Genomic DNA, 18,985 nt, shown 5'->3' on the forward strand with positions numbered 1-18,985 from the left:
ATTTAATCCTTCACTGGTTTTAGACATTTCAGATAAGTTCTCCCCTTCCTCTTATTGGTCTTTCAACTTTGTCTATTGGTCCCTCACTGAACAGAAATCCTTAATTTTTTAAAAGATTTCATTAATTATTCATGAGACACACAGAGAGGCAGAGACTCAGGCAGAGGGAGAAGCAGGTTCCCCACGGGGAACCCGATGCGGGACTCAATCCCAGGACCCCGGGATCACGCCCTGAGCCTAAGGCAGATGCTCAACCACTGAGCTCCCCAGGCACCCCCAGAAGTCCTTAATTTAATGAGATTAAAGTAGACATACCTCACAGAATTATTGTGAACTTTAAATTTGATAATGTATTTGGGGAGCCTGGGTGGCTGTCGTTTGAGCATCAGACTCTCTATTTTGGCCCAGGTCATGACCTCAGGGTCCTGAGATCTGGCCCTGTGACGCACTCTGTGCTCAGGAGGAGTCTGTTTGGGAATTTCTCTCTCCCTTTGCCCCTTCCCCTCCCCCACTAGCATGTTTGTGCACTCTCATGCTCTTGCTCATAAATAAAAAGGTAATGTATATAAAACTCTTGGCTATAGTGCCAGGTACAAAATAAGAGCTTAATAAATAAATGTTAGGTATTATTATTGCTTTTGCTGTAGCTACTTATTTGACCCTCTGTACTGCAGAAGGACTCCTAAGTATCTTTGGCTACCTTAACGCCCTACATGTACCTCTGGTAGCCATTGCTAGATTGTCTCTCATGGTGGACAGTTTGCTCTCTGAGGCCAAAAACCTGGCCCTATTCATAGGACCCACTAAAATGTGATCAATAAATGTATTTGAACAAATATATAAATAAATAAGACTTCAAAGACATTTGAATAATCAAAACTAATGGGATGCTTAGGTGACTTAGTTGGTTAAGCATCTGCCTTCAGCTCAGGTTATGATTTCAGAGTCCTGGGATCAAGCCCCATGTCGGTCTCTGCTTTCAGTACAGAATCTGCTTCTTCCTTTCCCTCCCCCACTCATTCTCTCTCTCTCTTTCCCTCTCTCTCTCAAATAGATAAAATCTTAAATTTTTTTTTTACAGAAGAAAATGTTAGGCAAAACACCTGGGCAGACACCTCACCAATAAAAGATACAAAGATGATAAATAGTATATAAAAAGATGTTCAACATCATGTATCATTAAGGAAATGCAAATTAAAACAATAATGAGAGGGATGTCTGGGTGGCTTAGTGGGTTGAGCTTCTGCTTTTGGCTCAAGTCGTAATCTCAGGGTCCTGGGGTGGAGCTCAGCATTGGGCTGTCTGCTCAGCGGTGAGTCTGCTTTTCCCTATTCCTCTGCTCCTCCCCTCTGCTCATGCTCCCTCTCTCTCCCAAATAAACAAAAATATCATTAAAAAAATACCAATATGAGATACCATCACACATGTATTAGGATGGTCAAAATCCAAACACTGACAACAGCAAATGCTTACAAGGATGTGAAGCAACAGGAACTCTCATACATTGCCAGTGGGAATGCAAAATGGTACAGTTACTTTGGAAGACAATTTGGTGGTTTCTTACGAAATTAAATATATTCCTACCATACAACACAGCAGTTGAGCTCCTTTGTATTTACCCAAATGGATTGAGAGATTATGTTCACACAAAAATGTGTACATGAATATTTATAGCAGCTTTTCATAACTGCCAAAACTTGGAAGCAACTAAGATGTCCTTCAGTAGGTGAATGGATAAATAAACTGTGGTTACATCCAGACAATGAAATATTATTATTCACTGCTGAAAATAAATGCGCTTTCAAACTGTGGAAAGACACAGAGGAATCCTAAATGTGTATTACTAAGTGAAAAAAAAGTCAATCTGAAAAGACTATGTAAAATCAATATATGATTCCAACTACACAACATTCTGAAAAAGAAAAAACTATGAAGACTATAAAAATATAGTAGTTGCTGGGGATTAGGGAGAGAGGGGGATGAACAGGAAAAATGGGATTTTTAGGAGAATAAAACTATTCTACATGATACTGGTGGTAGATATATGTCATTATACATGCCAAAACCTGTACAATGCCCAACACCAAGAGTGGCCCCTAGTGTAAACTATGGTCTTTGGGTGATAAGGATGTGCCAATACAGGTTCATCAATTTTAATAAATGTACCACTATGGTGTGGAATGCCAGTAGAGAGGAAGGTTGTACATAAGGGGATGAGGGGCACAGAATATATGAGAACTCTGTACTTCTCACTCAGTTTTGCTCTGAACCTAAAGCTTTTTGAAGAAATAAAGTCCATTAAGAAGAGAAGACATCAGTAAAAAGACATTGTCACAAAATGAGAAAAGACAAATGGTGAGGGCCAAATTCAGTGAATTAATCTGTCAAAAAAAGCAAAATTAGTCCATTATTTGTAAGAAAAAGAGTGACTATTTTGAAAAGATGATTCTATGTATGATATATACTTTTCTTTTGACTAAGGGTTGTTTCAACTACTAGCAAATATTTTTAACCACAGCAGCTAACAAATAGCAAGATGGTAGATTTTAATTACAAATAAGCAGAGTAATTATATGGGGCAGCCAGCCAAGGAGAGAAGGAGAAAAGAGACACGGGTAATCCATAAGTGCATAATCATTACCTAGACCTTTGATACAGCAACACTTAACAGATTCATCAACAACAAATTCTTTCAGACCTATCGAATATCTCGCCAGCCTAAAAATTCTTCCCAGTAGTGACTCTGAATTTGCCCTACCGTTATCATGGCCCTGCAGAGTTATACTCAGCATTTTGTATAGTTTCCTTGAGTGTATATAGATGAACAACTGTTCATCATTTACATTTAAGGAAATTAGGGTTTAAGTCTCAATTTGATAGATGTAGGTTATACGTCAGAAAGAATTTCATAACTGTAATGTTTTTTCAGGAGGCTGTGAACTACCTCCCCCGGAGATGTTTGAGAATATTGTAAAGACTGTATCTTCCTAATGGTTTTGGCGGTAAGACTTCTTCAGTTGTCATCAAAAATCATGTGATTCTATATGTACAACTTACTCTTTCTAATTACATTAATTTTGCTTATTGTCTAAGGAACTTACCTAATGTGTAGCCCTTGCAAGGTCCCCAAGACCAAGAGGATCAGTCTTGATTAGAAATGCATTTCTCGACTTTCTATTTGTTCAGTTTCTTAGGTCGAACCTAACAATCTTACACATAATCACCACAAATTACTATTTGTGGATCCTAAAGCTGAACACAGAACTTCTGGAGCCTACCTTTTAGCCTCTTGAGTCTATTTACAGCACAGTGGTTAAAAATGCAATGGAGTCAGGGCTGCATGGGTTTTGGTCTCAGCTAGACATCCATCACTAGCTGTGTCTCCTTGGGCGAGTTACAAAATTCTTATGAGCTTTGGTTTTCTCAAATATAAGGTGGAGGTAATAATAATGCCCACCAAATGAGACACTGCATATACGTGTGTGCTACAGCCCTCAGCTCAGCATGTGATACGTAATGAGTACTCAAGTAATGTTAGTTATTAACATGTCCTTCTTCCCAGCCCCTAGGACTAGCCTTATTCCTGGGATCCAGCAAGTTCTCTAGCATGTTCTCTCTCTGCCCCAGTAAAAAACCAAATTGCAGGACTACGGGGGAGAAATTATTCTGGTAGCCTGATTGGTAACTGCACTGCAAACTTCCGCTACTTTCCCGAGTTTCACTTAATTAATAAAATAATTTATTTTCAATGTTCTTGTTTCTTTCCATAACTTCAAGAAAATCTCTGCAAAATTAAAATTTCTAATGCTTCTGTCCATGGGGAAAGTCAAATAAATAAAGTGATAATTCACATTGCCAGACATCTCTTTCTATACAGTGGCTTATTCTGAAATAAAAAAAACTAACTAAAATTTTCACATAAATAGATCACAACTTTTCTAATTTTATCTGTTAGTTCTGCTGAAAAATCCTAATCTTTTCACATGTGACTTCAAAAGCTTCTTTGTAAACAAGACATAAATTGTTTTGAATAGAGAAGTAACCATTAGTGAAAGATACGTAGCGTTATGATGTCAGTAAACTTGTATAGCTGCATCTTACTGTTTAAAGAAAATACAAGACAAAAATTACTTTATCTTAAGGACATCATTAGGTAAAGAGGTCCCTAAACAAATTTAATCAAAATAAAAGGCACTTTTACTCCTTTTGTGTCAGTACCAGAAAATGAATATGAATGCTCTGTTTACATTTATCTCTTTTTATAGTTGGGGCTTTTCATCATTTGAGATCTAAGTTGATTTTCAAATCAGTAAAACTTTAATGTCCTCATGTGACTCTCTCTTGCTTTATCTCTTTTTTTAAAGAGATTTTTAAATTTTTATTCATTTATTTGAGAGAGAGATAGTGAGAGAGAGAGAGAGAGAGCATGAGTGAGAGGGGAGAGGGAAAAGCAGGCTCCCCACTGAGCTGGGACCCCACTGTGGAGCTTGATGTGGGGCTCGACGTAGGGCTCTATCCCAGGACCCTGGGATCATGACCTAAGCCAAAGGCAGATGTTTAATTGATTGAACCACCTAGGTGCCCCTCCATCCCTTCTTTAAGAGGTTTATAATTATTTATCTCAGAAAAAGCTAATGAGATCATTTTAAGCCAGGTTCGAGGACTTAAAGGAAACCTTAGAAATAATTAGAGAAAGTTGTCGAAAACTGATTTAGGACACCTTAATGAAGGACTCAATTCTAGCAAAAGAAAGTGCTTTCTGACCAACTACTATGTGCCAGGCATCACAGTGAACCTAAAGGATGAAGAATTGAATAACACAATTCTTAGTTGTAAGGGGCTCATTCTGCAGGAAAGGAGACAGGGAGCAGCTGCTTGAATAAATACTTGTGTGACAGGGTTCTGGAGCTATCACAGAGGTGTATCTAATGTCCTACTGGGGGAGTCTGGGTGGTTCAGTCAATTAAGATCTCAGGTCATGATCTCAGGGTCATGAGATCAGGCCCAACATCAGGCTCCATGCTTAGTGTGGAGCTTGCTTATCCTTCTCACTTGCCCAGCTTGTGCTTGCTTTTTTTATTCTCTCTCTCTCTCATAAATTTTAAAAATCTTTAAAGTCCTACAGAAATACAGAGAAATTGCTAATTCTGGGTAACTTTGCTAACCCGAGGTTTTCAATGTGTATATGGAAAGTACATTATCTCTGTCTTCTAGAGTCATTAAAAAGATTAAATGAGATAATAAATATGAAGTGGTTATCACTGTGTCTGGCATATGGTAAGTATTCAAGTTTAACTTTAACTGTCATCACTTTTGGTATTGCTACAATCACTAGGAAGAGCCACGCAAGGTTATGGCTATGGCTGGCAACATTGGAACAGGGTGTTCAGAGATGGGAGGAAGGATAAGAACTTGGCTGTCTGGAAGGGGCAAGGGGCATTCCAGGCAGAGGTAAGGACATGAGCCAATGTACAGAATAAGTGAAAGGCTTTTGAGGAAGGATGAGTAGCCCAAGCAGCTGGAACATAAGAGTATGTTTCTGAGTGGTGGGAAATGGTATTATATTGTGAAGAACCTTGTACTCAATGCTGAGTGCTCAACTTCACCGCATGAACAGTTTATAGCCATTACAATTTTTTAAGTCCCAAAGTAATATGATCAAATTTGTTTTAGAAAGACAGCAGAATGTGAACTGGTGCAGCCACTCTGGAAAACTATGTGGAGGTTCCTCAAAGAGTTAAAAATAGACCTGCCCTACAACCCAGCAATTGCACTGTTGGGGATTTACCCCAAAGATACAAATGCAATGAAACGCCGGGACACCTGCACCCCGATGTTTATAGCAGCAATGGCCACGATAGCCAAACTGTGGAAGGAGCCTCGGTGTCCAACGAAAGATGAATGGATAAAGAAGATGTGGTTTATGTATACAATGGAATATTCCTCAGCTATTAGAAATGACAAATACCCACCATTTGCTTCAACGTGGATGGAACTGGAGGGTATTATGCTGAGTGAAGTAAGTCAGTCGGAGAAGGACAAACATTATATGTTCTCATTCATTTGGGGAATATAAATAATAGTGAAAGGGAATAGAAGGGAAGGGAGAAGAAATGTGTGGGAAATATCAGAAAGGGAGACAGAACGTAAAGACTGCTAACTCTGGGAAACGAACTGGGGGTGGTAGAAGGGGAGAAGGGCGGGGGGTGGGAGTGAATGGGTGACGGGCACTGGGTGTTATTCTGTATGTTAGTAAATTGAACACCAATAAAAAATAAATTAAAAAAAATAAAAATTTAAAAAAAAAAATATATATATATAAAAAGAAAGAAAGACAGCAGTAAAGATACTAGAGATAGTTAGGAGGCTACAATAATAGTTTATGATAAAAGAAGTAATACCTAAGACGTACTGTTTATTACGCACATATGCTAATTGCCTACCTAGTTATGTGCGTTAATGCTTATAACAGCCATATAAGGCAGATGCTATTATTAGCTCCATTTCACAGATGTGTAAACTTAGGTATACAGTTGTTCAATAATTTTCTTCAGGTTCCATGGCTAGTACATGTTGAGATTAAGATTCAAACCCAGAAAGTCTTACTCTTGAATCTGCATATTTAACCATTACCCTTCACTGCTTTTCAGGTAATAAGAATCAAGCTAGTGAAAAAGCAAAGGAGCGGAAAGGGAAGTTGTATTCAAGAGGCATTTTGAAAGTAGAATCAACAGAGCTTTTGATAACTAATTTTAATTTAACAAAGATGGATAGAGTTCCTACCCTATGGCAAGCACCTGAAGCCTAAACAATAAGAAAAAAAAGACAAGACACTGTTCTCATGAAGCTTGTTTGCCAGTTGAAGAGCAGACAATATGTGGTTGATAGCAAGTACAAAGAAAAGAATGAAACAGAATAATAGGTAATAGAAAGTAAATAGAAGGGGAACCTCTTTAATTAGGTTAACTGTGACTCCCAGAAGATAGCCTTTAAATGAAGATGTGAAGAATCCTAACAAGCCAGCCGAGGTTAACCATCTAAATTATTAGTGTTTGGCAAACAGAGAAGAATGGCTCAAGATGATGCTGGAGAAAGGCAGAGACCAGTTTGTGTAGGATGTTGAAGGCCATGGTGAAACTTGGCCCAAGGTAACAAAATGTAATGTGTGAGTGTAATGAGATGCTCCTAAAAATTTCAAGAAAAGGAGTGAATTGGTGTTGGGGGAAGAAGAGCAGATGAGTGGTTGAGGATTCTTTCAGAATGAGTGACTGAGAAGATGATGCTGTTTCCATCACAGATGGCAAATACAGAAGGAGGGGCAATCTGGTGATGTGGGGGCTAACAGTAAGTTCAGTTTGGGATACTAAGAGCTTGAATTATTGGCAGAACTTCCAAGCTAGAAAGATCTCAACTGTGCTTACTAGTAGAAGAGTCAAGGATAGACTTCCTTATGTATGAGTCATAAGCTGGTCCTTGAAATCAATAGTACTATTACCCAGGGAGTATCTTCAGATCATGGTTTAATGCAAAGAAAGGTGGAAAACTAGTGAGAAGGGGCAGTCAGTGAGGAAGAAGAAGGATCAATAGGGAGGAAATGGGAAGGATGGGCAGAGGGTTGGGGAGAACAATGCAGAAAACATCCTGAAGGAAGAGATCTGGGAAGAAGGGCTAGATATGGGGATTCAGAGGTCATTATAACCTTTGCTAGAGCAACTGAAAAATCATCTCTCATTTTCCATGGAAACCTATCCAGGGCCTTGCTGATCCAATTGCTGCAACAACAGGTAAAATTATTTGCATGCAATTATTATGTATGGATATCTTTATATTTCATGTTTCTGCTTATAGGATTATAGTGATTCACTGTTTCAGTTCCTGTGACTGTTTTTGTGTTTTCATTGGGACAGATACAGGAAGCTGGTAGGAAAGCTGTGGGAAGGAATTTAAGCCAAAATTGGAAACAAGACTATGTTTTCTACAGGTGGAATGGGGTGGGGGAGGGTCATGAGATATCTGAAAAGACAAAGAAAATTACAGATGTCTAAACGCAAAATGCTGGAGATACAGTAATTGGGCCAATTTAGTGGTGCTGACTAAGGATTCCTATTATGACAGTCATTAACAATAAAGCTAGAAAGCTGGTTGGGATAGAATATGGAGGAGTTTAAATGCAAGATTCAGTATGTTTGAGTCTTCTCCTGTAGGTATGAAGAAGCTCTGAGGACTAGGAAAGAAGGAAGAGCCAAAATAAGACTACCATTAATCTAAGGATGGTGTTTGGCCAACTGCAGGCAGCAAGATGTGTTCATTTGAAACCCTTTTCCAGTTAGAAAGGGGTCAGGTGGGGATGAGGCTCTGTCTGTTGGAATCCTCACCAATAAGACAGCCTGCAGCATTGGGACACAAACTGAAGAAAAAATACTCGGCAAGACATTCAGGATCAGAGCCCACTAGAACATCCCAAATCTATTCACCCACCTAAGAAGCAAGATCAATTGTAAGAGCCAAAGTGTAGAGTCAAAACAGGATAAAAGTAACCAAGATATGCAAAGGCATAGACATGGCAGGAGGAAGGAAGGCTAAAGATGGATGATCAGGGCACCCATTGCTTCAGAGGATAGTAGGGTTATAAAAAGAAGTAGTCAACGCTCATATGTTTAATTCCAAAGTAGGTTCTTTAAAATTGTAGGTTTTGTATTTTAAAAGTCTGAGCTCTAGAAGAATTGGGGCCTAAGATTTTTCCCAAAAAATAAAAAAGAGCCAGAATAACACCCATTCACAGTCCTCGGGGAGGAGAGTTCCAAGAGGGAAAGGAAAAAGCTTAGACTCTGGTGAGTCCTCCCAAAAGGTCTTTTCCCTTGTTGTATTCAAGAGGCATTTTGAAAGTAGAATCAACAGAGCTTTTGCCCCTTCTGATAGCTGGTCTTGGAGAAAGGTGGCAGATAAAAACTTGCCACATAAACTTTGAGGGGGTTCGGTAGAGGAGACTTATGTCTGCTTCACGTCAAAGCTCTAGAAATGAAACACAAAGGATCCCAAAGCAGTGCCCTGAGCCACAACTGGGTGAAGGCAATAGCACAGAAAGGCCCAGTGACAGCTCTGGGTCATTCATCAGCCCTGGAGAAGACAGGGGCAATGGCCATACCTTCTCCTTGCTTCAGAGAATAAAGTATACCAAGCACACAGCCAGAGGCCCAAAGAGTCTTAGAGTCCTGAAGAGAGATCCCATCTGCAGACATCAGTGTGGACCGAACAAACAGGGAACCAGATGTGGACCTGGTACGTGTCAGCACGAGCAATTACCAGCCACCTTAGAGAAATCCAGAGCAGAATTCTCTGCTTCTTCGATGCCACGATACTATATATGACCTTCCAGCAGCCGCTTCCTTTCTGTCCATGCTCAGTTGAGATGCCATCCTGGGGAAGTTGAAGACGAGACAGCACTCTAAACTGGATTATGTTAAACCTACATGGGAGTGGCTGGGTGGCTCAGTTGGTTGAGCGTCCAACTCTTGGTTTCAGCTCAGGTCATAACTGAGTCCTAGGTTGGGCTCTGTGCTCAGCATGGAGTCTGCTAATCCCTCTCCCTCTGGTCTTCCCCCAATCTCTCTTGCATGCTCTCTCTCTCAGTTTCTCAAATAAATAAATAAAATTAAAAACCTAAATGACTGAGAAATTACTGTACTTGCCAGAGTTAACCTCAAATTACAGGATAAAGCTTTCTGTCATCAGATAGAACCAAGTACTAGAAGTGGAAATTAAATTTAGTTATGGGGTAAAAAAAAGTGAGTTATCTTTTGCACACATTAGTTTGTCTGTGACACCTGTGGACATACAAGCCTAACAACTATTTTGCTCCTTAAATAATTACGATATCCTACTTTCGATACAGACCCAAAAAGCACAAAAAGGCTAAAACTTAAAAGTAAAATTCTACTTAAGCAATAATGTAATAATGCCACGAGAATTATATATAAAGATCTGGGTGTCAGAGAAAAATAAAGTTTTTTATTCTGTTGTATATAATTAAGTGTCACATCCACTCAACTTTTATTACTGCTCTCCTAACAATAGCTATAAAGGATAATAAATATCATCTGTACAGTTTAAGTGTGTTGAATACCATTTAATTTCTATTCTAAGAATGCAGGAATCTTCCAGAAACAAGTCAATTAAATGTTTTTGAAATTACTTGGACAAAGGATCAATTTTTACCCCAAAATTGTGTATCAGGAAAGAAAATGCTTTTAAAAACCCATTACATCATTCTAGCTGAGGATTGTGAGTGAAGTATAGTGATGTTTTATTTTAATACCAAAAAAACAAAAGCTTTATAAAGAAAACCTAACTCCATTAAAAGAGAGAGAGAGAAAGAGAGAGAGAGAGAGAGAGAGAGCAGTGAGTTGCTTTAGTGTCAGGTTTTGCTGGATTTGACAAATTTAAGAATGCAGTCCTGGCATTCCAGGCACCCCAGCCAGATCGCAGAAATCAAGGGGGAGTTAGCATGCAAAGACTAGGTAATGAATGCAGTCTTTGGATCTGCACTTTACTTAGCAGAATTGCTGAGATCTATCAGTGTTGCACCACAGAATGTTCCAGGAACCACAACTCCTTCTACCTTAGGGTTAATTTCCTTACCAAACCGAGCTCTTACTGAGTTTTTCAGGTAGTCTCTGTTCCCTGATAATTGCTTAATATTCTTAGTCCTAGGGGGCTAATCAACCCAAATGGGTCCCTTCTCTGTGCCTAATGAGTCCCTTCAGGTGCCCATTACAGAAAATCTGCAGTGGGCCCGTGGACTGGTTCACCATCTAGGGCCTCCTGGGAGCACAGAGTATTAATTCTAAAATGCAAAAGGCATTTCTACTTCAAAAATCCACAGTATTAGATATTCCACTAACACGGATTCATGATTTACCAAAGCCTAGAAAGCTTATGCCCACCGGAGGGCCTCCTGGAATAAGACCACCATGCTCCCAGGCTCTGCTTTTCAGTGGCCAAAGTGAGGAGGGTCCTGTGCCTGCTGGGGTTCACATGGATTATCATCAGCAACCTTTCTTATTTCCCCAATCTCTTCTTTCAACATTTCCTTCACCTTCTTCTCTCTCTCTCTCTCTCTCTTTTAAGATTTTATTTACTTTTTCATGAGACACACAGAGAGAGAGGCATAGACACAGGCAGAGGGGAAGCAGGCTCCCTCTGGGGAGCCTGATGTGGGACTGGATCCAGGACCCTGGGATCATAACCGGGGCCCAAGGCAGAGGCTCAACCACTGAGCCACCCAGGTGCCCCTTTCCTTCACCTTCTTGCCTTATTGTAAACCTGGTTATCCCCTGAGATCCTCTCATATGGCGGCAGTTTTCCCTCCATGTTCCTGGAAATAATGGGCCTGCGGCTAAAACAGGATGTGGGACGGGTCCCCTTGCTTCACCTCCAGGTCATTCTCTTTTGCTCTCCCTGAAAGCCTCTGCCTTTGAATCTCCTAACACCTGACTGTACCACCCAGTACTTCTTTGTGTTGCAGTCATTCGCCAGATCTTAATTCCCGGCCCACTGTCACTCTCTTGAACGCTACTACTGCCTTCATTCTTGAGAACTTCAAAATCCAGGTAGATGATCTTCTAATAGTCTAGCCTCTATATTCCTCCACTCCTTCTCCTCCTTGCCTATCACCTTACATCAGTGACTCAGTCCTTTGGTAGATCTTAGACCTCATTATTACCAAACATGCAACCCTCTGTCATCTACATTTCCAGCATCCATCTCTCCACCACCACCCGCTTTCCTAGCTCACTCTCTTAGAACCCTGTCTCCAAAGATCTCTGACCATATCAAAACCAACGATCTGTGGATTCTATCCCCTTTTCACTTTCCTTCACCTCATCTCAGGTGCTCACAGCCCCCTTTATCCATACTCCATATTCAATCATTACAATCAATTCGCCTGTGTTCATCTTCACTTCATCCTATTCCAGGGTACAGCATATCTGCCTGCCTAAAGCCTAACCCCGATAAATCCAGCTCTCCATCGACAATATGCTTAACCCCCACCTCTAATCCATCACCAAACCTGTCTTCAGAATATATCCTGAATACAAATGATGTTTATCCCTTATACCATCACTACCCTGGTCCAAGCCATCATCACCTCTCTCGAGATTATTGGAATAGCCTCCTACCAAGTTCCTCTGCTCTTGCTCCCTAGACTCTTCTCCGTACAGCAACCTGCTACCATGTAAGTCAGATGATGTCACACCTCTGCTCACAAAACTCTAATCTCTTACCAGAGTAAAAGCCAAAGTCCTCAAAATGACCTACCAGGGCCTATCAACCAAATATTTGTACTAAGTAATTATTTGTTGGAGGAACAACAATTGGAGGAACAACAATTCTAAAATAAGTGAATATCTACCAATAAAAAACTATTCTAAAAATGTATCCATAGCATCCAAAGATGCCCTTTCTATGCTCTCTTCCCTACAAAGTTAAGAGCTTCAGGCTCAGAGTGGAATATGCCTGACATATTCTCCAGACCATTGGTGGAAATTTTTTCTTAATTTGACTTGAACTCTGTGAGGTCAAGGACAAAGTGTTGGTTGTTTTTATAACCTTATCACTTAATATGATGCCTGTATAGAGTACAAATACATTTGTATTTGTTGTGTACACCGCAAAATACCATATGTGAGGGAGGAAAGGATCCATATAGAGTTAGTGAACCTGCCCAGGGTGGCTTGAGAAATGTATTTATTAACTGATACTAAATAGATAAATCCCCACTGCTACTTACCCTAAAGGATACCACAAAAAACTATCACACAATAAAGAGCTTCCTCAAAAATCAACACCTGCAATTTGGAGTGCTTCCTTCTGTGAATTTCTACTTGGGATCCATGTCTGAATCCCCAGTTTGGTTTTTCAGTCCTTGAGCTTTTCATCTCTATGGCACTTCTTATCCCAGGTGGCAGCACACAAGCTTCCTGCACTTCAGTGTCAGTTGCTTTGAGGATACTACCTGGCTTCTTGGGATGACCCAAAGGCTCTCCAAAGTGAGCCTCTGTCATGAAGTCTGTATTTTATGTCGAGCCATCCTAAATGAATTCCTCTCAGACACGTTGGAATCTCATCCCAGTGTTATTGCACACTACAGTAACAAAGAGGCAGAAACTTCATGTTATTTATGTAAAATAAAACTATATATGCTTTTGTGTTTATAGGTACTTTCTGGAAGGAAAAATAAGACATGATTAATAGTAGTAATCCTTGGTATAGCATGTTGGTGATGGTATAGCATGTTGGCATAGAAGGCAAAAAAGCAGGTTTTTTCTATTCATGTTTACACCTTTTGAAGTTTTAAATCATTGACTCTGAGTTTATGAGCTCAAAATTGTCCCTCCTAGTCAGGCTTAGTGGTCACTTCTGCTTCCTAGCCTGCATGTCCTTGTGATCTGAGCTCCTCTCTTTCTCCATCCAGAGCCCTGGCCTAAAGCTGTCTTCAATTTGGGAAGAAGGGTCAATTATATACTTTGAAAATAGCTTAATTAGGGGTAAAACAGCATAAATCTTTGTAGAAGTACTTTGTTACTTCGTTGTTATATCTAATAGTCTCATTCAAGCCATTTCACTGAGAGCTCGAGTAACTTGCCAGAGAATTTAAGTAACCTGATGGAAAGAGCAGAATGAGACTTCAAACCCTGGCCCTCAGACTCCAGAACCACACCTCCTCACCAGTAGGCTATGCTACCTCTCTTTTCATGCAAAAATTTAAAATACATTTCTGTGAATTAAAAATAAAGAAATGAATAGATGACTTTTACCTAGTTCCTCCTAAGTTTTTCAAAGTAAACTTTTGGCTAGATAAATTCTATTCCACATGCTAGCTTGTTATGAATTGCTTTCCCTTTTTTGCTTTATATTATACTTGGGGAGTTATTTTTAGTTTGGGGAAGTGTGTATACAAACTGCAATCTGATAGGACTGGGGACTGCAGGCTAGGGCATAGTTCCCCTTTTTTGGATTGCAAAAAGATGGTGCTAGCCATAATACTACGAAGATGTTATAGCAGTCCCTCTGTAAGTGCATATTCTCACTGTTCTTTTGAGATTACAATAAGATTGTTGTAACTCAATATCATTTGAGGCTTTGTCTTTCCCTTGGGGATTTCTGGAAACTTGGCTTGATGTCCTAATTTCAAGGCTTATGTGAGTACAGGCCCTCTCTATATCCTTCCTCTGTCTCTACTCAGATTCCTGCACTTGGACACAAAGTTCCAGCCTACCAATACTTTCCATGAAAACAAAATAAAGCAAAACAAAGAAGCAGTAATTTTTCTAAAGATCTGGCGTCAAGCAAGTGGCATCTGTTGCCTATCACCAGGAGTAGAAGCCCAAACACTTCTGTCCAGTGCATTTTACTCTCAGAGTCACCAAGGAAAACATAGCACAGTCAAGCACTGGATGGAACAGTGCTTTTTTTTTTTTTTCATCAATCGACCTTTAATGTCCAAAAGAGGCATGGATGCAGAGCATAGGAGATATGGTGGGGTCTGAGCCCCTGCTCCAGAAATGAGGGAGAGATGGACACAAACCAGACATTTCTAACTGGCCACACAAGTCTGGGAAGGCAGGGGGAAACACAGATTTGGACATTCATAAAAAAATAAAACCTAAAACCAAGCACTCAATCTTGTGCCCACTGAAGGGTTTGATATATGGAACTCACTCACCATCCCAGTACCCACCCTCCCCTGTCGGCACACACTAAAGGCTTGGGGAGGGGGCATTCTCCTGGGGGGGCGGGGGAGAAGGATGGACTGGGGGGGGGAGTGGATGGGGGGGGGAGAAAAAAGTGAATGAGCTGGATCCCAACCACCCCCCTCCCACAGTGCCAAGGATGGACTCGTGGGGCGGGGGGAGTGAATGAGCGGGATCCCAACCACCCCCCCTCCCACAGTGCCAACCCTACAGATGAGAGGTTTTTTTTTTTTCAGATGAGAGTTTTAAATGCGATTTACAAGAATCAGCAGTCAGCAATGACTCCCCCCGCCCCCCCCCCCCATGTGCTTTACTCACATAGGGAAGAGACAGGCAGGATCAGCTCTCAGCAGCCACCGCAGGGTGGTTGGCCTGCATGCACCCCTTGTGCGCTACCACAGAAGGACCTCCTCTCCCTCCCACCAGGACAGATCCAGTAGTGGGGCTGGCCAGGTGCCATTTGACGCACATGCAAAAAAGGAGTACGCATGGAGTGTGAAACAGGGAGAGATATTCTTGCATGAGGTGATAAGGCCAGCATGATCTGTGAGTGCTCTTTATCACTTGATAAGGAAGTATGATAAGGGCCATTCTTATGCAGCTGAGAGGAGATTGAAAGACTGTGTGCAGGAGACTGCCTTTTCCACACATGTAGACATATCATGGGGAGGGGCACCTGGATGGCTCAGTTGATTCAGCGTCCAACTCTTGATTTTGGGTCAGGTTGTTAAGATTGAGCCCCACTTTGGGTTGAGGTGCTGGGTGGAGAGCCTGCTTAAGATTCTTTCCCTCTTTCCTCCTCCCCACTCTAAAAGAAAAAAAAAAAGAAATATCAATCCAGTGCTAGGAGGCTGAGGGTGGGGTTGGGGGTGGGAGTTAAAGCAGAAAGACAAGGGTAGGAAGAAAGGATAAGAGAATTCAGTGATAAAATGGGATATTAAAGTTAGAAATGCTTGAGCTTTTTCCTACCAGGACTTAAAATATCTTAAGTGAACGATACATATAACATACATGATTAGTAATTTAAATGGATCAAATACTTTTTTTAATGCTGGAAATTCTAAAAAAAAAAAAAAACCCATATTACTTAAAATAAAGGAAATATGTCATCATTCGCTACATCTGAAAACATTGAGTTAGTAGCAAAATGTAGAGAAAAAAACATCCATTCTAAGGAAATTTCTAAATCAAAGTGCAAAGATATTAACAGGTAACATTATTAGTTTAAAAATAATTATTGAGGTTACTATATTAAGAAAAAGATTCAAGCAGTTTTGTAATTAAATAAATAACTTGCCAGGTTTTAGTTGAGGCTTTAGCTTTTTTTCATCTAGCTCTATTGAGATGTAACTGGATAACTGACATACAATATGTAAGTTCAATGTGTACAATGTGATGATTTGATACATGCATGTATTTGAAAATGATTACCACAATAAGGCGAGTTAACACATCCATCCCCTCACATTATTACCTTTTATGGGTGTGTGGTAAGATGTACACTTTTAGCAACTTTCAAGTATACAATACAATACTATTAACTATAGGCACTGCCCTGCACATTAGATCCCAGAACTTATTCATCTTAACTGTAAGTTTGTACCCTTTGACCACTTATACCCATTTCTCCCATCTTCCAGCTCCTGGAAACCACCAATCTACTCTCTGTTTCTGTAAGTTTGTCTTTTTCAGATTGCATGTGCAAGTGAGATCGTACGGTATGTGTTTCTCTCTGTCTGACTTAGGTCACTTAGCAAATGCCCTTAAGCTTCATCCATGTTGTCACACATGGCAGGATTTCCTTCTTTGTTTTATGGCTGAATAATATTCCATATTTACCACATTTGCTTTATCCATTCATCTGTCTATGGACACTTAAGGTTGTTCCCATGTATTGAATACTATGAGTAATCCCACAATGAATATGCAGATACTTCTACAAGATCCTGATTTTATTTCCTTTGGATATATACGGAGAAGGCGACTTGCTGAATCATATCATAGTTCTATTTTTCATATTTTGGGGAACCTCCATACTATTTTCCACAGTGGCTGCACCAATTTACCTGCCTGCCAACAGTGCACAAGCATTCTCCACATCCTTGACAACACTTGTTACCTCTTATCTTTCCGAGGACAACCATTCCGAGAGGTGTGATGCAATATCTCATTGTGCTTTTGATTTGGATTTCCCTGATGATGAGTGATGGTGAGCATCTTTTTATGTACCTATTGGCCACCTGCAGATCTTCTTTAGAAAAATGTCTATTCAGGTCTTCTGCTCATTTCTTAATCAGATTATTTATTGTTTTGTGATTATGTTGATTTGTGGTTTCCAAATATTTTCTCCCATTCTGTAGGTTTCTTCTCAAATGTTGTCGACTGTTTCTTTCATTGTACAGAAACTCTTTAGTTTGATGTAGTTCCACTTGTTGATTTTTGCTTTTGTTGCCTATTCTTTTGGTCTCATATCCAAAAAACCATTGCTAAGACCAGTGCCAAGTTTTTCTTAATGTATCCTTCTAGGATAGACTTATGATTTCAGGTTTTACATTTGAATCTTTAATGTATTTCAAGTTAATTTTTGTGATGGTGTAAGACAGAGGTCCAGTTTCATTCTTCTGATTGTGAATATCCAGCTTTACTAACACTATTTATTGAAGAGACCATCTTTCCCCCATTATTCTTGGATCCCTTGTCAAATATTAGTTATCTTATACGTGTGGGTTTATTTCTGGACTCTTGATTCTTTTCCATTAGCCTGTAGAGTATATATTTTTATGCCAGTACTATATTATTTGGATTATTATAGCTTTGTAATATAGTTTGAAATCAGGAATAGTGAGCCTCCAGCTTTGTTCTTCTTTCTCAAGATTGCTTTGGCTGTTCAGGGTCTTTTGTGGTTCCATACAAATTCTGGAATTCTTTCTTTCCATTTCTGTGGGAAAATGCCATTGCAATTTTGATAAATATTACATTGAATCTCCAGATGGCTTTGGGTAGTATAGTATGGACTTTATAACAATATTAGTTATTTCAATCCATGAAAATACAGTACTTTCTCATTTGTTTTGTCTTCCTCAATTTCTCATATCAATATCTTAGAGTTTTTAGTGTATAGATCTTTTACCTCCTTGGTTAAATTTATTATTAAGTATTTTATTGTTTTCAATGTTATAGTAAATAGGATTTGCTTTCTTAATTTCTCTTTCCTCCAAGATGTATTTATTTATTTATTTATTTATTTATTTATTTATTTATTTGAGAGAGAGAGAGACAGAACAGGGAGAGAGGTCGGAGGGAGAGGGAGAATCTCAAGCAGATTCCCTGTTGAGCCCAAAGTCCAACATGGGGCTAGATCCCACAACCCTGAGATCATGACCTGAGCAGAATCAAGAGTCAGATGCTTAACTGACTGAGCCATTCAGGCACCCTTAAGTTTTCTCTCTGATAGGTCGTTGGGAGTGTATAGAAACGTTAAAAGAAACAAATCACTTCTTGATGGAGAGAATTCAGCCTATACTTTTTGTCTATTTCCATTTCATTTCTAATCTTTTCAGCAGCCAGAAAACAATTTGACTCATGTATTATCCATTGGTAATAATGATTTACATTGAATCACACTGTACAACAATGTCATAGGCAAGATGTGTGTAATGAGCCTCATTTTGCAGATGAGGAAATTAGTTTTCTTCCCATGGTGTCACAATATTTGCAAATTGCAGAGTTGACCGTCAAACCCAACAAGGCTATTCTGTTTTCATCAGGACTACTTGACAATATTCCCCACACTGAAAATCAGACTGCAAGGTCTGACAGGCACAAGTTCTGGTCCTTTGACCTGAGAAGTCTGATCCAGTCTTTTAATATTGCAAATGGCCATGAACACCTTGATGCCCTTGGGCTAAAAACAAACCTCTCAATCCTAACTGTGTATACCAAGAAGAAAGAAACATTCTTTATTTGGTCCACTTACAAATTTGAATTCCACTCTTCTTGAAGCATGATTGTTTCAAAAAAATCTTCTAAAATAATAAATCAAAGGAAAAGGATGAAGTAAAACCATTATACAAATGTCTGGTTATTTAAAGTTATCCAACAGTAAGGTAAAATTTTCTGAGAAATGATACAACAAAGTAGTTAAGATCTCAGACTGGAGAGCTAGAATAGGGGTACTGGAAACTTGTCTCCACTGTATCCTAGCTGTGTGACTTTGAGTCAGATACTTAAAC

General features: G+C 39.6%; 1 protein-coding gene across 1 annotated transcript in view; it reads right to left on the reverse strand.

Annotated features, from left to right (window-relative positions):
- Positions 1-15,147, reverse strand: part of PIGK (phosphatidylinositol glycan anchor biosynthesis class K) — a 135,900-nt gene extending 120,753 nt beyond the window's left edge. Inside the window, exon 1 of the mRNA XM_072834116.1 lies at positions 15,072-15,147. Coding sequence (XP_072690217.1) covers positions 15,072-15,073 — 2 coding nt within the window. The 5' untranslated portion in view covers positions 15,074-15,147. The remainder of the gene's footprint in view (positions 1-15,071) is intronic.
- Positions 15,148-18,985: the final 3,838 nt, after the last annotated feature.

The sequence above is a fragment of the Canis lupus genome, chromosome 8 (assembly GCF_048164855.1).
Source record: "Canis lupus baileyi chromosome 8, mCanLup2.hap1, whole genome shotgun sequence".
NCBI lineage: Eukaryota > Metazoa > Chordata > Mammalia > Carnivora > Canidae > Canis > Canis lupus.